This window comes from Paramormyrops kingsleyae, chromosome 7, assembly GCF_048594095.1.
Source record: "Paramormyrops kingsleyae isolate MSU_618 chromosome 7, PKINGS_0.4, whole genome shotgun sequence".
Taxonomy (NCBI): Eukaryota; Metazoa; Chordata; class Actinopteri; order Osteoglossiformes; family Mormyridae; genus Paramormyrops; species Paramormyrops kingsleyae.
Window position 1 is genome coordinate 3,563,794 of NC_132803.1, and position 26,651 is coordinate 3,590,444.

The window sequence follows — 26,651 nt, forward strand, 5'->3', positions numbered from 1 at the left end:
GAAATGCAATCAAATATTAACCGTTTTATGACATAATATTTCCATTATCACTGTACGTTATCTTGCGGTAGTGCGTTTTAACCTTTAGACATTTTTGGTAATACTTCTTCCGGCGATGGTTGAATTTCATCAGCAGAGCTGTTCCATGTCAAAAGAATTACTCAAAATAGGTCATTGAGATGATGACCCACTTCTATCGCTAGAGGGAGACGTGGAGGTCGAGACGACTCGAGAGTTCCTAAATTATTGGTGGGGGGGAACACAGAACGATGCACAGGCAGCGTAACGATCACTGGGTCTAAAAACTGGGTAGTTGATTTTTCGTCCATTTTTTTTAACATATTATAAAACAATAATAATAATAGTAACTCCGAAAAAGCTGTCTGTGGGATTACCATGTTTAATCAGAAGCGACGCGCTTCCCGGGGCGGGCTGAAGTTGGGCTCGGCGATGACGTCACATTTAGACAGTGACGCGCCTGGAACCACTCGCCGTGTTTATGTGCGCGTGCGAGTGCGTGCGGGGCTTAGCCGGCGGCCAGTCACGCGAGTCCCGTCGTTACAGTACGGATAAGCAGATATAAACGCGGACCGAAACGCCAGAATCCTCAATATGTGTTAAGTAGAACTAAAGCCAGTGTTAGGTTTTGGGGGGGTTAAATCTACCCAGGGAGCGATCGGCAGTGATCATCGCGGGGGACACCTGAAAGAAGAGGGGACCCTTGAATCGCAGTTTCCCCTGACAAGTAAGTACAATAACCTGCGCGCCCTCGCGTTTATATCAACGTTACGAGGCTATTTGCGACGGAAATTAACTCGCTATTTTTACCGCTTACTCCTCCATTTAGTGCTGCTACCGCATTAGCCAGCCGCCTTCAGTATCTGTATAATGAGACTGACTTTCCATAATTAGGTTAACTAATATGAAACGACGACATGGATTCGCTGTCTGGCGAAAGGCATCGGTTCAGCGCGGCATCGCAGCCGAGGGCAGGGAGGATACCGGGCAGTAGGTGGCGTAGTGGTAAAGGGACTGGCCCCGTAATGGAAAGTCATTCTGCCTTCGCTTCAGATGGAGGTAAAATCACGGCGGATGACCAGATATCCTGTCCTGGGCAGTTAAGGCAGCTGATTGTGTTGGGTGTTAAAATCTGTCATTTCGGATCTGAAAGCCAAACGACGACGGTCGTACCCGGTTCACAGTCCGAAACATACTCTCACATTTCCACCGAGCGATGGCTTTGCTGGCTGGAGAGATTGTTCTTCTGTGACGTTGGGAAGCCTTTTTATACGTATAAGAATTGGGTAAATACAACAAATGACGCCTATTTCCCCCACGATCGAGTCCGCTTGACGGCGTGACGGCTCTGGCGCCGCCGTGGATCCGCATGAAGCACCTATCAGTGGCAGCGCTGACATTTGCGTGGCACTTTACGGCACTTTCCTGCACATGGCTCGTAACTGGTTGTAATTCACACACTTTATCTTCCCGGTGAGGAGTTTCCTGCATTGCGCGTGCGGTTCACACTGCAGTTCATTCATGTTACGTGTAATTTCAAAACCGCAGTAAATGGTTTAAGTCGCTTGACTGACGAAAGCCTGGTTTCAAGATTAATTTTATGGTCAGACAATGAATGTTGGTGCGGATCGGATTTTGCATTAGTCATGCTTATCGTGCCTGTCTTGCGATGGACTGGCGTCCCATAAACGATGATACCGCCTTGATTTACCGACCCCGGGGTCACTGCGATCCACAAGGGGACCCTGAAGTGAAATAGGTCGGTGTTTTAAATGACCAAAAAGCACTACCTAGGATATGAACTAATAACTTACAATCTACTGATATTTAGCCAGCATCGCCGCCGTAAATCCCCGAACAGCGATGTGGGCTTTCTGGGTTAGACCACCATCAAATGTCACCTTGGTGGATTGCGGACACTCCGCTGCAGTTTATCTGTCATTCCGCTCCAGGTGGGGAGTCCCACACTGCAACGTTTACTCAGCCTTTTTATTACTATTATTTCCGACATATTGTCACTCCAGGCGAGTCATTTCCAATCCTATTTTTTTTTGAAAGAGTAAAGTTGCTTGTTTTTCTAATACCTCCAAGCACGCATGCACACCCTATCCCGCCCTGTGTTAAAATGAGCAGGATGCAGCCCCTGACCTCGGACTGCCCCACCCTAATAGAAGTAGGCCTAGCAATTAGTGTTTCACAGCGAGTAGCTAGATAGCATAAAGTTCAGGTGAATTATATCACTTCCGATTGTCGTGAGGAATTAAGGTATGTTGCGGCGCGCGCGTACGTTCGTCTTATCTGACTCCTGGATGCTGGACGTGTTCCGCGTGCTGGAAGCAAACAGTGCATCTTAGTTTGAGATCTCGTTGTTGCAATTGCAAAACCAATCGCCGACATGATCTTTGGGGCGGCGGGTAAACTTACTGTGGATGATAGGAAAAAAAGCACACGATACGAGGCAGTGCGATTGGGAATTGCATCACCCCGGGCATATCTGCTCGGCTCACCTTGGCTGTGTTTTTTTGTCCTTATCCTTATCTAACTCCCCCACCCTTTTACTGCCTGTCTTCGTCAGTCCTGTACCTGCTCTCCCTCCAAACCCAGCGATCATGTCCTCGCCGCTTTAAAAAATAAATAAATACAATGACTGGTCTGTATGAACCTGACAGCTGAGTAAGTTCATTAAAGTCAATATAAAAGCCAACAAAAGACTACAGATTGACGGCTAATCAAAGGTCAGTTTGATGTGTGGTGGTTAAACATCCTCCTCATGATTGCCTTGTATTGCCTTCTGCTATTCAGAGGCCCTTTGGCACGTGGATATTAGCTGTAATACACTTACAAGCATGCAGGCTAATAATTCCTTTAAAAATGTTCAGATACCCACCCACATGTGCACTTTTATATACTATGTCATGTTATCAGTATTCTTTAAGCATTTGAATGATAGTAGCCCCTAACCAATAATAGATCTACAGTTCCCTGTACATGACATTGGATGCACGTCTGCATTATGTTCACAGTTCTTTTCGCTAAATGACCAGAAACGGCTGCCCTGCACTAAGTCAAGAATAGAATTTGGCAGTGAGACTTGGACCTAGATGCCCAGCTGATCAGTTCTAGTTTTTTTACCGAGTTCCCAAACATTGGCCCGGTTCCCTAAGGTCCCATGGAGACGGCTGGGCAGAGAGGATGTGCAGAGTGTCTCAACTCAGATTTCATAACACCGCTGTCACCCTCCGTTAGGGAGTGGCTGGTTTCCAGCGGTGTGTCTGTGTCTGCTTCTGAATTTGGCCCAACATCAGCTTCCCATGGCCGCTGTGTGTTCTGGCTCAGCGGGCCCCTGTCCCTCGCTCATCCGGCTCACCGGGCCCCTGTCCCTCGCTCATCCGGATCACCGGGCCCCTGTCCCTCGCTCATCCGGCTCACCGGGCCCCTGTCCCTCGCTCATCCGGATCACCGGGCCCCTGTCCCTCGCTCATCCGGATCACCGGGCCCCTGTCCCTCGCTCATCCGGCTCACCGGGCCCCTGTCCCTCGCTCATCCGGCTCACCGGGCCCCTGTCCCTCGCTCATCCGGATCACCGGGCCCCTGTCCCTCGCTCATCCGGCTCACCGGGCCCCTGTCCCTCGCTCATCCGGATCACCGGGCCCCTGTCCCTCGCTCATCTGCCGTGGCGAAGGCCTGAGACGTCGGGCTGCTCGATGGCTGCAGTTCCTACATTCTGTGATTTTGTTTGGAGGCAGTAAAACGTTTCTGTACTTTGTAGAGTTTTAAGTTATAAGGTTACCCAAACTGCTGGGACGTCATACCCATTCTGAGGCAGCAGTGTGCCAGTTGCATGAGTATCAATATAAGAGTAGAATACTGTTCCAGCTGCAGAACAGACCCTACACGCTGTTCTGTTGGGCACGCAGAACTTGCTCCTTAGCTCTGGTATCCACGGTTACAAGGTGGTCTAGCGCCCCCCTGCTGCAGGAATTAAATGAACAAAAGCTTCCCTGAATTAGCAGCAGTGAGGAATGTGGGCTCCCCAGGGTGGGGATTTATGGCTTGACAGCAGTACCAGTGCTCAGGGTTCAGTGCCCCCCCCCCCCCCACCACTACCTCGGCTGGTTGTCCACTTCCCTCCGTCTAGCGCTACCACACCACAGTGACAGATCCGCATCACACCTGGAAATGGGGTAATTGGCACAGATGTTTATGTGGGTCGCCACCATGCCAGAATAAACTCCGCTGGTCAGATTTGTGCACTTGTGCCAAACTGGATACGTCTCCAACAAGGAAAAATCACTGTCTAGGTCTGTCAGACTACTGTACACTTTCTCTGTTTATCAGCTGTTAAGAGCAATAAAGTGAATTTTTTTGTAATAGTTTTTTTTTGTTTTTTAACAAACGGTATTAATGCTTTCAGATTCAGATATTTCTTTGTAGAAAGAGTGAGGTTTCGAAGCCCATTGGTTATGGGAGGCTTTATTGTTTTCTGTCAGTCTATGTGTAACTCGGCTCGCTTTAGTTAAATCTGTTGTTGGTTGGCATATAGTAATCCCATCTGTGCTCAATCACCAAAAACACGTTTTAACACAGTAGTTTAGAAATATGCAGGTTATGAATTGCATGCTAAGGCACCGCTGGATTCCTTTGACCCAAACTGAGGTGGGAATGTTGAGAGATTAATTACAAATAATTAATCTCGGTAACATTTCCATATATATATGATACTGAACATTCTGAGGATTGCTTGTTTCCCGAGAGGGTAAACCAAACATAATTAGAAGTTTTGGGGCTTTGCGTTCACCAGGTGACAAGCATGACACAGGAGCCGATGAGATGTAAATCAGGGAAAACCTGTTCTTAAATTGGAGGAAGTTGGGTGAAGTACAAGATGTCTTGCATGAGTGCGTTTGTGCCCACGCGCGTGTGTGTGTCCGCGCGTGTGTGTGCCCGCGCGTGTGTGTGCCCGCGCGTGTGTGTGCCCGCGCGTGTGTGTGCCCGTGCGTGTGTGCCCTCGTGTGTGTGTGCCCGCGTGCCCGCATGTGTGTGTGTGTGTGCTGTGTTCATCATGGTGCTGTCCCACTCCTTTCACAATGGCTAAGTATCATCCGCAGGAGGTGTGCCAACACCTTTTCTGGGAAAGATTTAAGAGCCAAAACTGAACACGCTCAAAGTAGCATCCAAATTGCTGCAGGTTAGGCAGCTAAAACAAAGGCATGTGTCAGGAAAAGGTGCTACGGTGAAACCTAATCGGCAGTCAGCTGCAGGTCTGGCTAAACTAGTAATGCTGGTGATTTACCTGGAGTTCTGGTAGATGTTGATGAAAAACAGATCGTTGATGTTACCTTGAATATCACACTGGTTTATTTCAGCATCTTCTCATAACTTCCCACTTTTTGCTACATAAGGGTACAACATGAATATAAAAAAACAGAACTTTAAAAATGTAATAACGACACAGAATGGACCCCATATGCCCCATAAAGCTAGTTTTCAGTATAAATTGGCCCAGTAGTGGCAGAAATCAACCCGTTACTATCCAGACCTTCCGGAAATTAAAAACAGAACATTTTCACATGCCATGCTGATCTGAGTTCTGTGGGGAGATTCTAATAGAGACGGACAGTTTCCAGGTGTTAATGTGGGTAATTTTTTTTCCCCCGCGAGTGATAATTTGTGGTAGAGAAGGGGAACTGCTCTGAGAGTTCACAGGTCCCGGTATTTTTATAGGGCACGCCACTGGGCTGCACTGGAGCATGTGACTGAGCCGGAGGACGTGCAGTGAGGACACATCTTAAAAAGAGCTGCGTGGAAGGAGCGTCTGGAATGGGTGTGGGCAAGAACGTCACCTCCAAGGCTGTGGATTCCATCGGGGAGGGAGCCATCTGTGAAGACGAGGTTAAGAACGACCAAGGCTTCTACCCCATTCCCGTGAGTAGCTGGCTTTCGTGTCCTCGGAGCGGCTGCTGTTCTTTCCTCCCAGCATTGTGTGTAGTGCCTGGTCGTGTCCCAGGATCCCGCCCATGTTGCTCTGTGCTAATTGCTAATTGTGCTTGAGCTCGTAGGTGCGCCCCTCCCCGTTGTGGACATGCGCGAGAGGGTGTGTCACTTTGCTCTGGTGCTGTTCTCACCGGGACTGGGGAGGGGAGGCTCTGCGTACGAGCTGTGGCACGGTTGGGCCCGTGGAGTCAGAGGTGTTTGGTTCTGCCTGTAGGGCGCCAAGTCGGGAGCCCTGCTGGCTCCACATGCACTGCGGCAACCGGTGTGACCAAAAACCCAAGCCTGTGCAGGCCTAGACCGGTTTGTCAGGACGGCCTGATTGAAGGGACTTTTAATTAAAGCACGGTGGTAAATTTCTCTGACAAAAGACTTCTCCAGCTACGACTCAGCCAACCTTATTTAATATTCTTTTTCCCAGCAGTAACTTATTAAATATTGTAGTGCTGTCTCTTCCTGGCATTTTGCTAGCATTATATCCATGCTGACTAGGCCCCGCCCCTTTCAACTATGCAATGGCCACGCCCCTTTACACTATGCACTGGCCCTGCCCGTTTCCACTATGCACTTGCCCCACCCCTTTCACTACAACTCTCCGTCCCACCTTGATAGCATGCTAACCGGCATAAAAGATGAATGTGGGACAAAATCACTGCACGAGGAACACGATGTAATTCTCACCGAGAGTGTCCTTGTTTGCCTTCCCCGCTCACTTCAGTGACGTCCTGTTTTTTTTGTACGGTCGCGCCATGTCAGATCTCCCTGGGGGAGCGTTTTTTCTCTTTGAATACTGTTTACTCAGGATCTTCTAAGGGTCACAAAGTAAAAGCCGATTCAAAGCTTGTTCCGGCTCGTCGCTCTTCTCTAGCCGTGTTCCTCCCATGTGGCCTTCAGGAAATCCCATTGTGGGAGGTTCAAGTAGGGCGTGGCTTATTTCCTATGTCCGTTTGTATTGTTTTTGTCCTTATCCCCTTATTTTCTGGCTTTTTTATTAGCTTGTATTGTTCTGTTTGTGTGTGTGTGTGTAGTTTTGATACTTCACAAACAGGATGTCCCACTGAGTGTGTCAAAGACTGGCTAGCAGACCACCCCCCACTTTGTTCCTGACAGGTGGTGGTTAATCGAGTAGGCCCGCCCCCTGCAGACCAGGATGGAGAAGACACTGAGCTCATGGCTATTTTTTCCAAGGGGGGTCCAGGCGAGGACAAGGTAGGGGAGCCACTGTTAGTCTATCATCAGCATTTTTCTTTTTTCTTTTCTTTTTTTCTTATTCACCATATAACTCCAGGAAAAGGCAGAGAATGAGCACAATGATGTAATCAGACTGGGGAGAGGATCGCAAAGTATGTTTTTTTGTAAAATACACCGAGAGGCTAATTCATTACATAGTTCCAGGTCTGCTCCACCTCTGTCTCCAGGACAGTTTTAAGGGCAGATGAGTTGCGTGTTTAGAGAGGCTTTTCCGCACAACACTGTTGTACTAAGCTGGCATTTTTGTGACCTGACTCTTAGCTGTGACAAGTCTGGCCGTTCTCCTCTGACCTCGCTCATTTACGAGGTGCTTTCACTCGCAGAAGTGCCCCAGACTGAATGCTTTTTCTTTATTGTCCTCTGGAGCGTGGTGGTTTATGAGATGCTGGAACCTCCTTGTCTGGCACTGGCAATTACGTCACATGTAAAATCACATACTGTAGATGGTACATCATAGCCTTTCCAAGGCTTAGCCACGCAGGAACTGGGCCCCGTGATTCGGTCTGCGTGCTGGAGGAAGCTGTTTGCATTAACGGGGAAATTAATACGTGGACCGTAAAATAAAAGAAGGAACGGTGATAGGTATGGGGATGCTGATAAAGAATGAAGAGAATGCAGTCTGACTGAACTGGAGTGATGGCTGTGCCAAGGAGAGACCCCCCCCCCCCCCCCCCACCCCAGTTAAAGGCGATTCGGCAGTATCAGCTAATCTCAGATAGTCCCATGATACAACACATTTTCAGATTTGGAAAAGCAGAAATGTGTATTAGCACAATATGTAACACATGTATGCTAAACACCTGAATCAACCTGCACGATTCTGGATAAAATATGAATCTCAATTTTCTCATGCGATTACTGAGCAAAATATTTCTTTCTTTATTATTTTCATTATTATTTTGCATTACATATTGCCCTTATCAGAATCAGAATCAGAATCAGCCTTTATTCGCCAAGTGTGCTGGGGCACACAAGGAATTTGTTCCGGCAGCTTGAGACTCTCTCGTACATAGAGATGAAGATGGAATAAACAGTATGTAGACATGCACGGTATATCAGTTAACATACTGGAAACGTCCTGTTTCTTAATCTTCATCAGTATTTAAAATTAGCAGAATAGAGCTGCTATTGAAATAATGGAGAAGATTGCATTGGACAGTCAGCCATTTTCCGTAGTGGAGAACAAGGGATTTCGTCGTGTTAGAAGAGGTCTCAAAGTACTGGCCTGCGGTATGTTTACAGCCTATAAATCAATCTTTAATTTTCCACACAATATACAAGTCATTTTGTCATTTTGCTAATCTGCACTGGCAAGCTCGGCAAGTTTCACTGCATTTTCTGAATAAAAAGAAAATGTGACTCAGCTGTACATCTTGTGCTGCACTGTAACTTGAAGTACTGTATTCTAATCTGTCTGTACTCTACTGTATTCTAATCTGTTTTAGTGAATTTAGAATGATAGATTACTTTTTGTAAGATGAATAGTTTTGAATGTACAGTACTTTTACATAAACAATTAAAATTTGAAATACTTGAGTATTTGAGTCAGGTCCCGACCTTTGAGCTGGGCTGGCAGTGTTTGGGTTGGCTGGTCAGGTCCCGACCTTTGAGCTGGGCTGACAGTGTTTGGGTTGGCAGGTCAGGGCCCGAACTTTGAGCTGGGCTGGCAGTGTTTGGGTTGGTAGGTCAGGCCCCGACCTTTAAGCTGGGCTGGCAGTGTTTGGGTTGGTAGGTCAGGTCCCGACCTTTGAGCTGGGCTGACAGTGTTTGGATTGGCAGGTCAGGTCCCGACCTTTGAGCTGGGCTGGCAGTGTTTGGGTTGGTAGGTCAGGTCCCGACCTTTGAGCTGGGCTGGCAGTGTTTGGGTTGGCAGGTCAGGCCCCGACCTCTGAGCTGGGCTGGCAGTGTTTGGGTTGGTAGGTCAGGTCCCGACCTTTGAGCTGGGCTGGCAGTGTTTGGATTGGCAGGTCAGGCTCCGACCTCTGAGCTGGGCTGGCAGTGTTTGGGTTGGCAGGTCAGGTCCCGACCTTTGAGCTGGGCTGGCAGTGTTTGGGTTGGCAGGTCAGGTCCCGACCTTTGAGCTGGGCTGACAGTGTTTGGGTTGGTAGGTCAGGTCCCGACCTTTGAGCTGGGCTGGCAGTGTTTGGGTTGGCAGGTCAGGTCCCGACCTTTGAGCTGGGCTGGCAGTGTTTGGGTTGGTAGGTCAGGTCCCGACCTTTGAGCTGGGCTGGCAGTGTTTGGGTTGGTAGGTCAGGTCCCGACCTTTGAGCTGGGCTGGCAGTGTTTGGGTTGGCAGGTCAGGTCCCGACCTTTGAGCTGGGCTGGCAGTGTTTGGGTTGGTAGGTCAGGTCCCGACCTTTGAGCTGGGCTGGCAGTGTTTGGGTTGGTAGGTCAGGTCCCGACCTTTGAGCTGGGCTGGCAGTGTTTGGGTTGGCAGGTCAGGTCCCGACCTTTGAGCTGGGCTGGCAGTGTTTGGGTTGGTAGGTCAGGTCCCGACCTTTGAGCTGGGCTGGCAGTGTTTGGGTTGGCAGGTCAGGTCCCCACCTTTGAGCTGGGCTGGCAGTGTTTGGGTTGGCAGGTCAGGTCCCGACCTTTGAGCTGGGCTGGCAGTGTTTGGGTTGGCAGGTCAGGTCCCCACCTTTGAGCTGGGCTGGCAGTGTTTGGGTTGGCAGGTCAGGTCCCGACCTTTGAGCTGGGCTGGCAGTGTTTGGGTTGGCAGGTCAGGTCCCGACCTTTGAGCTGGGCTGGCAGTGTTTGGGTTGGCAGGTCAGGTCCCCACCTTTGAGCTGGGCTGGCAGTGTTTGGGTTGGCAGGTCAGGTCCCGACCTTTGAGCTGGGCTGGCAGTGTTTGGGTTGGCAGGTCAGGTCCCCACCTTTGAGCTGGGCTGGCAGTGTTTGGGTTGGCAGGTCAGGTCCCGACCTTTGAGCTGGGCTGGCAGTGTTTGGGTTGGCAGGTCAGGTCCCGACCTTTGAGCTGGGCTGGCAGTGTTTGGGTTGGCAGGTCAGGTCCCCACCTTTGAGCTGGGCTGGCAGTGTTTGGGTTGGCAGGTCAGGTCCCCACCTTTGAGCTGGGCTGGCAGTGTTTGGGTTGGCAGGTCAGGTCCCCACCTTTGAGCTGGGCTGGCAGTGTTTGGGTTGGCAGGTCAGGTCCCCACCTTTGAGCTGGGCTGGCAGTGTTTGGGTTGGCAGGTCAGGTCCCCACCTTTGAGCTGGGCTGGCAGTGTTTGGGTTAGCAGGTCAGGCCCCGACCTCTGAGCTGGGCTGGCAGTGTTTGGGTTGGCAGGTCAGGTCCCGACCTTTGAGCTGGGCTGGCAGTGTTTGGGTTGGTAGGTCAGGCAACGCCCCACATTTCACAGAAGGCACCTGAATCACAGGGGTCCTCCTGCACGTCACAACTTACTGGAGTGAAATTGGAGCTGAAATCTAACTGGCAGAATACAATGTAACTGTTATAAATAAGTAAATTAGGGTTTGTATTCAGATAAACACTAGTAACACTAGTTACTGCTTTCTGTCTGGCATGACACTGCAGGCTTGTGTCGATAGATGGCTTTGGGGCAGCTTTGACATTGTAGAAAAGCAGAAATCTGCTCGTCGCTTTGTCTGGTGACATTGCCTTAAGTTGGTACCAAAAAAATGGATCACACTCTGGATTCCACCCAAGCCCCCTCTTACGCACCGATACCTTAAAAGTCAGCTGCACCCAAGACAGTCAAGACATCAGCAGCCTCGTATGTGTCACTCGTCTCCACGGCAAGGCCGAGCCTTTTAACGGTTTGGCTTGACTCCTGGCTTTGACGTGGGGGAGAAAATGCTCAGCAGGCGGACAAGCTGCCGCCCCGACCTCGATTCAGCTTCTGCTTGTCTAAACCTGCGTCGCTGTTATCACATCCCCAAACATACCATCCCCTTCCTTATCTACACATTTATTCTGAATTGTTCTTGGCAATGAGCCACCCATAGTGAAGCGTTTACTGTGGCATAGAAGACTGGCAGTGATTAATGTGTGAAGCGTACTTCGCTTGGGCAGCTTCCTGTCCTCAGGCTCCCAAATTGCGTGTTGATCCAGCCTGTCTGGCCCCTGCTTTAACGAGGCATATTTTTTTCATTAATTTAGTTTTAAGCATTAATAGGAAGAGGTGAGACACTTAAAACAAGAAGTGAATCACTAGTATTTGTTGACACCTATTAATTCTATAGTATCTATTTTATTAAAGGATAATATGTCTTATCTTGTGTGCCCATAATTTTTGGTAAACTCAGAAGATATTTGAGAATGAAGTTGGCTAGTGTGAAGTCCTGTTATATTGACTCCCATATGACGCTTCTGTGCATTATTAAAAGCCCTATTTGAAAAAACATCAGGACAGGTCTCTGCTTTATATTCCCAGAATCAATGTATGACTTAAATAATAAATACTATTGATTGACCTTGATAGTCAGTGAAGTAATTTAGTATTTACGGTCAGTGTATTCATTCGTTTGTTCATTTGTTCGTTCGTTCATTCGTTTCATCCATTCAATATACAGCTCTGGAAAAAAATTAGACCATTTAAGTTTTATTTTTCTTCTTTTCTTAAAGAATCTGCATTGTTAAACTCAGGCTTAATCCTGGTTCCGCTGGCAGAGTGCTAGGCTGCTTCTGGGCTCAAAGTTTCTAAGACAGCAGTACACAAAACAAGATGAAGCAGGAGACACTGGGAACGACCAGAAAGCAGCTTTCTAATGCCAGAGATGACCGTCAACTTATCTAACCGTGGCTCATAAATCGGAGGATGGCCTTAAGTGGCCTTCAAAGAGAATAGGAAACATTAAATGGTGTGAGGTGCACTGCTAGGACAGTTCATGTCAGGCTCTTAGAAGCAGGACTGAAGACCCATAAAGCACAAAGAAGCCCTTCATCAATGAGAAACAGGGAAGATCCAGGCTGCAGCTGGAAAAAAAAATTATTACACAGGCACATGCCCATAAATTGAGAAATGAGTGAAACTAGAAAATTTGCTGTGGTCTCTTAATTTTTGCCGGAGTTATATATGTGCTAGAGTTAAGTGTCGTAAGTCAGAGAAGCATTTTCCGTGATTATTATTGTTGTTTTTCTTAAATAACGTGTAGACGCCCGTCTTCCTGTCTTTCTGTCTGCGTGCAGAGCTTCGTGTCAGAGGCAGTGGAGAGCACAGACAGCGCGGACGCCAGGCGACTGGACATGATCTACACCATCGAAGACACGCCACCCTGGTATCTATGTGTGTTTCTGGGCCTCCAGGTTAGTAGAATGTCAGCTTCTCGGGCAGTAACCGAGCGCCATGATGCTTGGGCGAGGTACTCAACTGCAGACACTCCAGTTATTATACTGCGAAACGTAGGGGTAGAGTTTCCACTCGTCCCGTACAGTACCAGTCAAAAGTTTGGACACGCCAGGCTTCTTACAAAGGAGAGTAATAGTGCTGCGTCACATGACCTGCGTCTCATGACCTGCGTCACATGACCTAAACACAGTAGAAATGGTTTTGGAGGAGTTTGACCTGGCAGTGAAGGAAAGGCGACCACTCAGTGCTCAGCATATACCGTATGTAGGACCTCCTTCAGGACAGCTGGAGAAACCTCATGCAACTGGTGTGGAGGAGAAGGTGGGGTCAGCCAGTCCCTGGAGGAACTGGGGTTAAGGGCCACTCTCAAATGCCCAATGGTGGCATCACTCTGCCGACCACGGGATTTGAACTGGCAGCCTTCTGAGTCCCAACCCAAAGAGCTGCCCCTCTGCCAACAAATTAATTTTTTGTCTAATATTTTGCTCAGTGCATAATTAGATATGATATTTCATAGTTTTGATGTCTTTCTAATTGTAATTATTTTAGAATATGGAGAATAGTACAAATAAAGCTTTTTATGGGTAGGTTTTTTGTTGAGGATTTCCCCACATTCCACAGCAAAAAAACCCACAAAAAGTTCCCTCCAAAAATAACAAAAGCCATATGCACAATCACACCTGCATGTTCTGACTGCCCTCCCCCCCCCCTCTCACACACAGCACTACTTGACCTGCTTCAGTGGAACCATCGCTGTGCCCTTCCTCCTGGCAGAAGCCATGTGCGTCGGCTACGACCAGTGGGCCACCAGCCAGCTCATTGGCACCATCTTCTTCTGTGTGGGCATCACCACCCTGTTACAGACCACGCTGGGCTGCCGGTAACGCCGCAGGGCCCTCCATCTGTCTACCCTGCACTCTTCCGTTTATGTTCCACCTCAGCCACCGTTTTTCTGTTCAAAAACAGGAGTTAGAGGCTTAAAACTGAACAGTGGGGTATTAGCGACAAAGCAGGTTTACTCACTTTGATTGATCTCACCAGCTGAAAAAGACCATTAGCTTCCTCCTGAAAGGGAAAGGTTTTCACTGAAGCTCCCAGACTTCGTGAGTAAGAAAAAAAGCCTCGAAATGTCCCTGTGTAGAAGTCGGCACCATCCACAATCAGCAGTTTTTCTGCTGTGTCAGGGTGACTCTCCTACCAGCTGTCCGCTGCCTGCTGATTAAGTTCATTCTCGACTTGTCAGCTTTTGGAGGAAAGAACACGACCACATAGAGAAGCCTGCGTCTGGGGGGCTGCTGTTCCCTCCCAGCCTGGTCCTCGTAGACAGCGGCTTGGATTTAAGCGCAAAAGGAACAGAATCACCCACAGTGAAAATGAAGCTAATTTAGGAGTGATGAAGAGAATTAAGCCCAGTAATGGCATGATGAGCATATGTGCTATGGGTGATGATTTTACCTTTTTTTGTGTGACGTCACAGGTGAAAGCCAAGGGGAATCAATCAGCCTTTTTTTCCACTTTTTATGAAGAAGTACAAAGTGTGCATTGGCACTGTGAACTCGTGTGATTTTTCGTAATCTCACCACGGTGTCATGACTAGGGGCTGTAAACCCCCTGTGGTACCAAGCTATAGACGCACAGATGTTCTCTACTCCTCACTTCCTCAAATCCCTTCTAAAGACGTACTGTTGATGTTCACCTTATTCAGTAAATAGCCACCCCAGTCCTTCTTCCTCTTTCATTTTAAGCAGCTGGGACAATGCAAACCCCTGTGGGCTGTAACGATGAGCTCCAGCAGCTGTATTTAATAAATAAGGCCGTATTTAACTGGGGTTGTGCTCATGCTGAGATGCTGAAGGCTTTTTCAGTGAATAGACCGGCTCATGTGAGTGCGGAATCCAGCATATAAGCCACATGCAGAGCCCTGACCCAGGATGACCCTCACTCTCTAATTTGGGGCTTTTCTACACTCACACGTCCCAACTACTAGCTGAAAATATCTGCTTTTTTGCCCCCCTCCCCCATGGATTTGATGGAAATAGACTGCAAGTGAAACTGTTCCAACCACATGACGCTGAAAGCTTTGCGTGTTTTTTTTGTTTTTTGTTTTTGTTTTTTGTATTGTTTTTCCCCCATGCAGCCTGATGAAACCCCTACGATATTTCTAGAAATCCTGATAGAAAGAGAAGTGGATTTATCTTTCCGACTGCTTTGTTGTTTGTAAAAGTCCACTTTCATTTGTGAGATTACAGGAAACAAACACACTTCTCTAAACATGGTTTTGTGGAGGAGGTCCCAAAACAGGGTTTTACATACTGAACTTACCAGTGTTTCTGCTCGCATCTTAGTGTCATATTGGCCTGGGTATGATATCACATTATGGAATTAACGGAATTGGACATCATGGTTTGAATTTTTTTCTGTGTATACATATTAATAGAATTTGTAAATATACAGTGGTACCTCATAACTCGAACTTAATCCGTTCAGAACTCCGGATCGAATCCTAAAAAGTTTGAGTTCTGATCGAATTTTCCCCATAAGAAATAATGTAAAACCAATTAATTGGTTCCCGGCCCCAAAAAATTACACCTCAATATGTTTTTTTTTTTTGCATTTAAACACAAAATGAACCGGGTAAAATAAGAAGAGCATATACGGCACTAAACACATCTAAGCATTTATCATAACAGTAATTTTTAAAGTAAGAAAATAAATGTATCCCAACAATGTGTCCTGCCCCGATCGTCCGCTCCTTCTGTGTGCCACGCCCCCTCGTTTACCCCGTGTGGAATCCCCCTGTGATCAGCTGTTTCTGGTTGTTGTCATTAGCCCTCTGTATTTCATCCACGTTTCAGTTTGTTTCCCCAGTCCGGTCATTGTATTGTCCGTCTGCGTTTTGCCTGCCTTACCTGTAATTAACCCCCGTATTTCCCGATACCCTGACGTCTGCGCCTTTGTCTCCGTTCCGTCCCTGCTCGGCACAACAATATTATTATAATTAAATGTATTAATGGTTTATTATTAATATTAAAATAATTAATAAGAAATCTTTATTTTTAAATGTATTTTATTATATAATAATAATAATTACTGTTACTGTCTATCATTGTCTAAATGTATTTTTACTGTCTAAATATATGTATTCAGCTAGTGTAAACATGCACGATGCTATCTCAGCTAACGCGAGGCTGAGACTGAAGCGTTACCTTTTGTTTCTGCTGAGAGACGTGCCGCGTGACTCATTTCCCCGCGCATACAAGTTATCTTAGGTCTGCGTTCACGGTTTCACTTCTGAGATTCAGATTGAGTTCTAGGTAATTTTTTTTCGAACTGGTTGATTCGACTTTTAAGAAATTCGAGTTATAATGAGTTTGAGAACTGAGGTACCACTGTAATTTATAAATGCATATATGTGGACTATGATGCTCGAAGGTACCACATTTTGGATAAAATGTAACCTGTTTAATCTGAACACAGTTTAAGCCTTTTTTGTATTTATGTTGTTGAGGGACAGTGTGCGTTTAGGGAAGTCTCTCTCTTAAAGTTTGTTGAGTGTACACTTTTGCTGGTTTGCTTGGAACTCGTGAATAATGTGTGAGTCAGGAGATTTCCACTTTCTAGAGGAGAGATGAGAAAGAGCACAGGAAGTGACTGACTGTCACATGAGCTGTCATGATGAGTCAGACCATAGCCCCTAACCCCCTGCCTCTTCTACAGGTGCAATTTTGATCTTTAATTATTAATGAATTAAAACACTAATTAGTGGGGTGTAGCTAATAAAAAATGGTGTCTTGGTCAGTTAAATAATTTAATTACGGAAATAAAGTAGATATGTTTTTATCTCGTGGGATTATTAGAGAGACCTACCACATTCCCCATGATCATTTGCTAAATTTCATTCCCAAGGCATTAGTGACTTTAGTAGTGACATCTGGTTGTTTGATGATAATATTGCACTGGAAATAAACTTCAAAGAAATCATTCTTCTTTTGTGTCTGCTTTGTCTTTCTTAGCCTGCCCCTCTTCCAGGCCAGTGCCTTTGCCTTTCTGGCTCCTGCCCGCGCCATCCTGTCCCTGGACAAGTGGAAGTGTAACAGCACAGGTGAGGTCACATGACAGGTAGCTGAGCGAGATCCTGCACCAGAGCCAATCTGAGGAAGGGATTTGGTGGCCAGCTGAAATCCTCCTCCCTGTCAAGGGCTGTATGGCTGGCTGCACGCATAGGTTTTTACATAAACTGAAAGTCACATGACTTCATATGCGAAATCTCACCCAGGATTAGAACACCTGCTGATTGTGAGTAAAATGTGAGAATGGTGAGTGAAAGCGTAATTCTTCCTTTTTCCCTCCTCTGTCTCCTCCTCCCTTTCTCTCTTTCCCTTTGACTTAGTCGCTCCTGTGATAAATGACACCATGCTCCTCAATACAGAGCACATCTGGCACCCCCGGATCCGAGAGGTAACGGGGGGGGGGGTCTCCGTCTGTGACAAAATTGATAGCATGAGGCTGTTGTGTCACTTTGTGCAAATCTGAGTGGAAGGGGCAGAGAGAGGGCAGTAGAGGGTGGAGTCTCACTGTCCCCCCCCACTTTCCACATCCCCACCCCCCCACAGATCCAGGGCGCCATCATTGTGTCTTCCCTCATTGAGGTGTTCATTGGGGCTCTGGGCCTGCCTGGATTTTTACTGAAGTACATCGGCCCCCTGACCATCACCCCCACAGTGGCTCTCATTGGCCTGTCGGGCTTCCAGGCCGCTGGAGAGCGGGCAGGCAAACACTGGGGCATCGCTATGCTGTGAGTATATGGTACTGCGACAGTTGGCTATACGCCCATAGTGTGTATATACAGTGTGATTCGGACATCCTTCCCAGAGAGCTCCTCTGCTGCAAGCCGAATCACCTGTGAATTTAATTTTAGGTTAATGGAAAACAGGCTGCATCTCATGATTAGGGCATTTCCCCTACAGAACAATCTTCCTGGTGCTGCTGTTCTCCCAGTACGCCCGCAACGTTCAGCTGCCCCTCCCCATCTACAAGTCCAAGAAGGGCTGGACCTCTTACCGTCTGCAGCTCTTCAAGATGTTCCCAGTGAGTCTCTCTAGCACCCCTGCAGGCCATCCGTGGTTTAGCACCCACCCTTGGTAAAAGCAGGGGGTGTTTGCAAATTCAATGTACCAAAGGGTAGGGAGGCAGGAACTATCACAGGGGTTTGTTTTACAACGTTTACCTGACTTCATCATTTTAAATACCACAACCCCCCCCCCCTAAAACTGGGGGCTATATATTTCAGATTTTAAGTTTAAATATGTTTTGCAGTGCTATTATAGTACAGGGCACAAACTAAAAGGTTAGTATCTTACTGTAAGATGTAAATGGAATAATTTGACTCAATCAAAATTAACGCAATAATTATAAGGCTGAAAGTATCTCTTGTTTCATAATGGATACATTCAGTGCTACATTAGCAGTAATTAGCATGTGGCTGTTAATTATTATCAGTTATGCACTTATTGTGCCTGTCTCTCTCTCTCTCTTCCTGCCCCATCAGATCATCATGGCCATCCTGGTTTCTTGGTTGCTGTGTTTCATCTTCACCGTAACGGATATCTTCCCCCCACGGAAGAATGAGTACGGGTTCTACGCCCGCACTGACGCTCGGCAGGGAGTCCTCGCCGCTGCCCCCTGGTTCAAGATCCCCTACCCCCGTGAGTGTCATGGTCACAGTGTTGACCCCTGGTAACAGGAATGTGGGTCGAATCCCAGAGTTATGCAAGGACACAAGATCTAATTTGGTTTAACTGAGTCGGTCATCAGGATTGATAACAGCCAATCAAGTATTAGTTTACTCCACAATTGGTCCTCTGGTGCTGTGTGTTATAACTAACTAGTGTGGCCTACACCAATGAGAGCTGTAGACTGTGCCACAATGGATTAGGACTCTGGGTGCTTGTGAGCAGGAGGTTGCCAGAGAACCAGTTGGGATTGGAGAAAAGGCTATTTCCTACATAGATGAGTATATTGTATAACTTCCATCACATAAAATTTATGCAAAGCCTAACTGGGCAGAGAGCAGCCACCCTGTTACTGAACCGAGGTCTGTGTGTGGTGGGGAAGCTACAGGAAGTGAGGGTGTCGCTGATGTCAGCCTCGATGGTCCTCCCTGCTTTCCCATAGTGCAGTGGGGCCTGCCCACCGTGTCCGTGGCAGGTGTCATCGGCATGATGAGCGCGGTGGTGTCCAGCATCATCGAGTCCATCGGCGATTACTACGCCTGCGCCCGGCTCTCATGCGCCCCTCCTCCACCCATCCACGCCATCAACAGGTATCGTACTGGTCTCACTTCCTCCTGCTATAGAGTTAATATGCAAATGATTGTCATAGGAATGTGGTCTGACGGATTCACCTGCACCTTCACGTCTTCTCACAGAGGGATCATGATAGAGGGGGTGTCCTGTGTCCTGGACGGCCTGTTCGGGACGGGCAATGGCTCCACCTCCTCCAGCCCCAACATCGGAGTGTTGGGCATCACCAAGGTAACGCCCCGGTAACGCCTGACCCACAGTGGCCTGACAGAGTCTTTGCTCCTGGTTGCCAGTAGTGCTCCTGGTTCGGCATGTGCGAGAGGCCATGTTCAGGTCTCCAGTAATGACACAGGTGTTGATAGTTTGAGTAGGGTCAACTTATTTTAGGAAAAGGATTTATGGAAGGTGAGGACATGTGAAGCATGTCCTTGGTGAGTTATGCCCTGAGATTCTGGATGTAGTTTTTATCTTGCTGTAATTTGTGTTTCAGGATCTTTTAGTCACTGTTTATTGCAGTGAATTTGGTTTCCTTGTTCTTTATCTTATTATCCCTCTACTTGTAGGTGGTTGTGTGTCCAGCTTCATTCTCTTCTCAGTAATGCTTGTTCTGACCACATTTCAGTTCTGCAAGCCTGACGCTGAGGCCCATTAACCTTGCTGCCTGCTTTGAATGCGGCGAATGGAATGTGTTCTAGGGCTCAGGCACAGAGTTTGCAGGGGAAGTTATATAATATATCAAGCTCTACACTGATATTTCTGTTCCTACAAAAAGGAATCAAACCTACAAAGTAATGCAGTACTGGCACAAAACGCTGTGATGCATTTTTCCTTTTAATATAGTACAGCTTACTTGCTTCCGGTCTATCTATTTCCCTATGGAACTGGTGATATTGAAGTAAGTAGCATTACAGAAGCATCTGATTTTTAATTTCTTTAGAATGGGTGGCAGGAAGATATTTAAAACTGAATATTTTCAGAGGCATGAAAAAAATTATTCTGAACGCAGTTGTACACCTCTGTGTAGAGCATCTTCAAATTTTAAGTAAGTAAAATGTATTCATAAAGCACTTTTTATAGACACAAGTCATGAAGTGCTGTATAAAAAATATAACATTAAAAATAAGAATACCAAGAGTATTAAAGACATGAGTAATGAAGACACTTGAAAAATATATTAGAGAACAAAGCCCAAGCAGCGTTTACTCAGCTATATTCAAAGGCCTTTTTAAACAAGAAAGTCTTAAGATGTATTTTAAATGAGTCAACTGACACAGCAGAGCACAAAGCTAGAGGAAGAGCGTTCCAGAGTCTAGGTGCAGCTGACTGAAAATCTCGATCCCCATGTGTCTTAAGTCGTGTGCGGGGGACGACTAGAAGGTCTTGTTTAATAGACCTAAGAACCTGGCTGTCTGTGTGGCGTTGGAGAGTTGTATTTCTGTACAACTGAAGGTCATCTGCATAAAGGTGATATGAGATGTACTTGAAGGAGTTTATAACCTGAGACAGTGGAAGGATGTATAAAGAAAACAGCACTGGTCCCAGAATCGCGCCTTGAGGCACACGGCAGGTCAGAGGGGCAGAAGCAGGTGTAAAATCTGAAACACTAACTGAGAAACTCCTATCTGATAGATAAGATGAGAACCAGTTTAGGTTCCCTGGTCCCCATAAGGGAAAACTCAATTTATTAAAAATCTGTGATTGCAATGAAAAAACTAAAAATGCAAAAACTCTTGTATTTTGCTTGGTTACTTATGGTTATGGTTAGGGCTGGGTGGGGGTTAAGGTTGTCATAGTTACTTATGGTTATGGTTAGGGCTGGGTAGGGGTTAAGGTTGTCATAGTGAACCATCAGTCCAGTATTACTCAACATGAAAAAGTACAGTATTCCTTGCACCTGCACTCCATATGAATTGAAATTTCTGTGTTCACAGCACTATTGTCTATTATTATCGTATCTGTATGCCGTTGTTCTCTGTACAGGGTGTTGTTGAATGAGTGAGCATTAAGTAACACATCTGAATGTGTGTGATGCATTATTACCAGGCAGGTGAGCTTGGCGCTTCTCCTCCATCTCCCCCCCCCTTCTCCCCCTACAGGTAGGCAGCCGGCGTGTGATACAGTACGGGGCGGCCCTCATGTTGTTGCTGGGCCTGGTGGGGAAGTTCAGCGCGCTGTTCGCCTCGCTGCCGGACCCAGTGCTGGGCGCCCTCTTCTGCACGCTGTTCGGCATGATCACCGCCGTGGGCCTCTCCAACCTGCAGTTCATCGACCTCAACTCCTCCCGCAACCTCTTCGTGCTGGGGTTCTCCATCTTCTTCGGGTTGATGCTGCCCAGCTACCTCAGAGAGAACCCGCTGGTTACAGGTAGGGAACCTGCGAGACACACGGACAGCAAACACACACTCCCACTGGTACCAGTTCTACGAGCCCATCTTAAAATACAGCATTGAAGGTATAACTTAGGACACGTTATGAAACGTATATTAAGAATGTCCTGGAATACTGAATGAATTTCTCTCGAAAAAAGTCTTAACTTTATCACACAGCCAGAAAAAAATCAGAAAAGTACCATTTTCTATCTGACATTTAAAGCATAGGTCCGATCTGTTTGGGAAAAGCGCGCTGGAGTTAATTAAATTCTTTTGATAAATTTGAAATTAAGCTCGTGTACACTGTGCATTTAAGAAACACATTCTTCCAAACAGAGAATCCAGTTCTTATTTAAACACCTGCTTTAGCTCACGCTTTCCCATGCTCTTTAGATTTAGTCACTGATACCAAAGAGTCAAGAAATAATGCAGTATGAATCAGGTTGTCTAATCAAAATACCTTCAACTTCTGTCATCTCCTGTAGCAGTTCCACCATATCCATAGTAGACTTGATAAAGTGTAGTTTGAAAATATTTGGAAAAAATCTGACCTTGCTTGGGCTGTAGTGTTCTTGAAGCTTAGAGAATGACATCAAAATTCCATCAGAAAAACACTGGAAAATTGAAATTCCACATTGAGTCCAACCTAACAAGAAAGTAGGAGAAGGAAGGTCTGGGTTAAACACACATGGCAATGAGAGAGAGGGACTGGCAGAAATCATGAGGAATGTGTCATTATCCTTCCATGCTAGAAGGGCATTGGTTACAGCTAAATGTTCAGAAATGTTCTCAATAGTCTTTAAATTGCTTATAAAAGGCAAAAAAATTATTTGTGAAGGAGAGCAAGCCAATGGTTCTGTATTAATGCAAAAAGAATTGGGTCTGCCAGCGCACCAGGTGGAAAACGGACTGATAATAAAACTGGAAATTCTGTATACCTGCACTGCCTTTTTCATTAGGCTTTCTTAAGCTGGAAAATTTAGTTTGGGCTTTTTATTATTCCAAATAAACCCACTAAAATATGTTTTTATGATTTAAAAAAGCGATACATTTTTAATATATCCTGAAAAAAATAGGTACTATAGGCAGGGATCCCCAATTGCCAGCATCAGTGGAAATTTTGTGTACAAGAGTCACATAATTCATGTCAAAGAGTCATTAAGGTCTGTTGGGGGGGGGGGGGTAAAGCCATGGACTTCAATAGACTGATTTTATAACGTGAGAAAATGCTGTGTTGGGAAGTGAGCTCAAGAAGAGTGGAAGCAGATCGTTCCTCTTCTGAGACAAATAAATAAAACATCAGTGACATACAGAGAAATTGTATGTTCAACAGCAACAATGTTTATTAACATTATTATTGGATCTGACGAGTTCTGCTAATGGTTCAGTCGCCAAAGCAAGTGTGAGGCCCAAGAGCAGAGAACCCTGCCTAATTCTGTGTTATATGAATTGGCTGCAGCGTAAGGCCATTATTGGTGACTGCAACTAGAATGTGAGAATACAGCAAGTTAACAAGATTTATAAAATTACAGCCCAAATCAAATTTTTGGAGAGTAGCAACAAGGAAGCTCTATTGTACTCTGTCGAAAGCCTTCTCTGCATCCAGAGACACCATAATGGCAGCAGGATTCATTTATTCTTCTAGAAAAGTCGACAGTCTTTAATTAGTTAGGAATATTATCCGCCCCATAATGTGTTTTCACAAGACCCGTCTGGTCAGGCTCGATTATTTTGGGAAAGACCACCTCTAATCGGCAAGCAAGAACCGTAGCCATAATTTTGGAATCAGTGTTAAGTAGCCTGTCAAGTCAGTATGAGGAACAGTGTTGAGGGTCCTTTCTCTTCCTAAGAAGCAGGAAGATTGAGTCACTTTTCCATGTATCAGGTATTGAGTCATGGCTTAGTAGGTCTTGCAGTGCAGGCATGAGTACTGTATAGAATTCAGGTCAGAATAACTTATAAAACTCAGCTCAGTACCCATCTGGGCCTGGTGACTTATGACACGACCTAGATTCCTAAAACCTTGACCAAAGACAAAGGACCATTAAGATTCTGTATATCTTCCCTGGAGGAAATTCTAGTTTCAGCTTTGTTTTAGCCATTATATGCTATGCAGGATGTCTGTCATGATGACCCATAACATACTCTGTACTTATGTTGCTGAATATACACATCAACACCGTTAACCACTGCCCCCCCGGCACAGGCATTGCTGAGATCGACCAGGTCCTCAATGTGCTTCTGACCACGGCAATGTTTGTGGGAGGCTCTGTGGCATTTGTGCTGGATAACACTATTCCAGGTAAGTGTTCCTCTACCCTGCCTGTAGTGGCTCTGAATGGGCAGCAGGTGGCATAGCAATTAACAACCTATATCACTAAGGTTTCTGCTTCCAGTGCTGTTTATTGTTGTGTGACTGTCTGCATCCCATCCAGTTTGTTCCCTCCCTTATTCCCTTCTTGGGATAGGATCCAGGCTCACTGTAAGGCAGTGTTTCCCAATCCAGTCCTTGGGGACTCAGACAGTCCACGTTTTTCCTCTCTCCCAACTCCCGACCGGACTGTCTGGCAAGGAGCTCGGAGGGAGCAAAAACACGGGCCGCCTGGGTCCCCGAGGATCGGGTTGGGAAACACTGCCGTACTGGATATGTTTACAGAATATGAAGGAATTGTAATGATATGATACTGTAGTCAGTAAGGTTCTGTGTTTTATAACCCCTGCTGAGCCTGCACCCTCCCCCCACCCAGGTACCCTGGCAGAGCGGGGCATCCGGCGGCTGAAGCGGGGCGTACGCTACAGCGCCGCCGAGCTGGAGGGCATGCGCTCCTACGACCTGCCGTTCGGCATGGACTTCCTACGACGCCACCGCATCTTCCAGTACCTTCCCGTCAGCCCCACCTTCGCCGGCTACCCGCAGGGAATGGGCAGGTCGGGCTGTGGGAGGCGGGCGAGGGCCAGAGGGGCGGAGGGCGGCCCGGATGAGGACCCAGGGGCTGAGAGTGAAGTATAGCAGGTGGCCAAGGATAGAGGTTGTGAAAGAGATGCGGAGGACTAGAACATTCCATTTTAAAAAAAAACTTCTTCCATTTTGTTGTGTTGAGTTTGCAGACTTAAAATGCATTTGGTGCTGCTGTTGATGGGTTCCGTTCAGAACCGGGGAGCCTATTGGGTCAGTCTACTGTTGCTGCAGGTATTTTCTGGACCGAACCAATTACAGATCATCAATACAGCTGATGATGAAAACAGGTTATAACTTTACGTTTACGCAACCAGGTCAGGATAAAAACGACCCAGGGAGAATGCAGCCAATGAACAAAGAACAGTTTATGCAGAGAAGCAGACAAACTCTTGGATAACATTTGACACTCTGCTGAATGGCCACACAAGATCCTGGTTGAGGATCAGGTCGCCTTGCCCTATTATCCCGACTTAGGCTACCTGATCTACGATCAGGGTGTGGGCTCATTCATGAAATCAGGAAACGGCATTTGTGAACTTCACACGTGAGCATTAACGCGTAGAAGTATGCGGGCTATAAGGAGGCGGCCTCGCCTTACACTGAGACAAAGCGCCGTTTTTGTTTTAGGCTACGTGCTTCCATATTTAGTAGCCAGCAGTATTTCCCACGTTTTATTTCTTTCAATGTGTCCGCGCGGTGAATAGCCAGGCTGCCAACATCACGAGTTAAAGCCCGTTTGCTGGCAATAGTTTATTTATGGATAGAAATTCTCATGAACTTAAAACCGCGATAAAATAAGTTATTTTACATACCGTACTGACAACGTGAGTCTTCTAAGGGGAAAACCTGGTCTTCGTACTGTTGAAATTATTTTTTAGTTTCTGATCTGTCAAGGTACTGTACCATTAACATGGTGCCGCTGTCAGCGGGTATTTCTAACGTTGAAACCTAAGAGTCATTATTGCACATGAAAAGCTTATCGTTTGCTTGAGTTTACTGCGGTGATGCTATTAATGATCTAACAGTCTCCGCGTTGGCTCAGATTAAAGACTTATCTAGAAACCTGCTTTGATCACCATGCCCAGCTTTTGAGGTGCCAAAATAGTCCTCGTCCCGTTATATTTTGTATGCTATTTTATGCTTGCGAAGGCATTGGCAGGTTATATTTTTTCTATATAAAAGGACGAATTCTCTGACTTCCAAAGACCCAGTTAGAGAATCGCCTGCGTGGTCCCGATACAGTATATTCTTTTTCATCGAGCGGCATTTTATTTTTAGTAATCTTGTACGATGCGTTTCGACGCAGTTCCTTCAGACAGTATGTTAAGCATGAGAATGTTACTGGGATGTACGGTTGCACTCGGGGAGCGGGAGGGACAATTAAGTGGCCTTAGACTACCTTGTGTGAGGAGAGGATAAGTCCGTGTCATGGAGGCCGAGATCGTGCACCTGAGTGGCGTCGGCATGGATCCCTGCATGATCCGGATAATCCCGCCGTGCGGACAGGATCCGGCCAGTAAAACCAGACCGATGGGAGCAGCATGAGTGTGTGAAGGTTTTCCAAAGACCCGAGACGATGGTCTCCTTTGCTGGTATTAATCAGCAATAATCTTGTCACACGCAGACCGCTTCTCTAACTGGACTCCTATCAGTCTGGTCGTTTTATTTGATTAGGAGGACACTGGAATATCGCTATTAATCTTGTGCACTATGTCTTATATCTGATTTATGGCTGTTCAACTTATAGTGACGATATACCGCAATGAAATGTTTTAATTTTTTTATAATGAAATCGCAAAAGAAAAAAATCTCTTCAGTTTTTTGAAGGGAAAGATGTCCAGTAATATACATGGCCAGGTGTGTATATGTATATTACAATGAAATATTTGATTTTGTTTAGTGTTTTATTGTTATTATGCTTACGCACAATGTTGGTTAAGTAAAAATGCAGTCAATCTTAAATCTTCCAAAAGTGCACTATTATGTTACATTATTATTTAAAACGAATTCTTAAATCTGATGAGCCAATATTATTATTTTCAACTACAATTGTCAGACTATTTTTCTAGCATTGTTTTTCTTTTGATGTTAATAATTGTAAAAAGAAAGAAAAGATGTTTTAAGACAAATGTTTATAGGCTATACCCATGCAGTATAAATGTATATTGAAATACACTGATATAAATTCTTGGAATAGACATCCTGCACACTAATAAAATCCAATAATAATGTATCTTCCTCAAATCTATTTAAATAAAGGATGCTAATTGCTTCGTGCGTTTTGTCTTTCTATACGGTTTCCTCCGTCAGTGGACTTGTCTCTGTCTCATAGATCAATAGGGGTCTTGCAGAGTCTCATAGTTTCTCGTAGTGGCGTCGCAGGAAGTCAATGGACCTTTTGCGCTTGGACGGGGGGGCTGAAGCTCCCTGTATTAAAAGCTGCCAAGTGCGGCTT

The 26,651-nt window shown here is 46.2% G+C and overlaps 1 protein-coding gene across 1 annotated transcript; it reads left to right on the forward strand.

Annotated features, from left to right (window-relative positions):
• The first annotated feature begins 479 nt into the window (after positions 1–479).
• Positions 480–26,469, forward strand: LOC111861173 (solute carrier family 23 member 2-like). Its single transcript, XM_023845551.2, has 15 exons — positions 480–745; positions 5,743–5,943; positions 7,120–7,218; positions 12,407–12,523; positions 13,289–13,446; positions 16,580–16,668; positions 16,957–17,024; positions 17,180–17,361; positions 17,534–17,654; positions 18,115–18,271; positions 18,741–18,888; positions 18,994–19,099; positions 20,965–21,232; positions 23,444–23,539; positions 23,985–26,469. The coding sequence occupies exons 2-15, from the start codon at positions 5,839–5,841 to the stop codon at positions 24,245–24,247; spliced, it is 1,977 nt and encodes a 658-aa protein (XP_023701319.2). The 5' UTR covers positions 480–745; positions 5,743–5,838; the 3' UTR covers positions 24,248–26,469.
• Positions 26,470–26,651: the final 182 nt, after the last annotated feature.

Excerpts from the sequence above, each read along its gene's own strand:
- LOC111861173 (XM_023845551.2), top strand. The coding sequence starts at position 5,839 with ATGGGTGTGGGCAAGAACGTCACCTCCAAGGCTGTGGATTCCATCGGG. Across the intron at positions 12,524-13,288 it reads GTGTGTTTCTGGGCCTCCAG|CACTACTTGACCTGCTTCAG; the intron begins GTTAGTAGAATG and ends TCTCACACACAG. Across the intron at positions 17,025-17,179 it reads GGCACCCCCGGATCCGAGAG|ATCCAGGGCGCCATCATTGT; the intron begins GTAACGGGGGGG and ends ACCCCCCCACAG.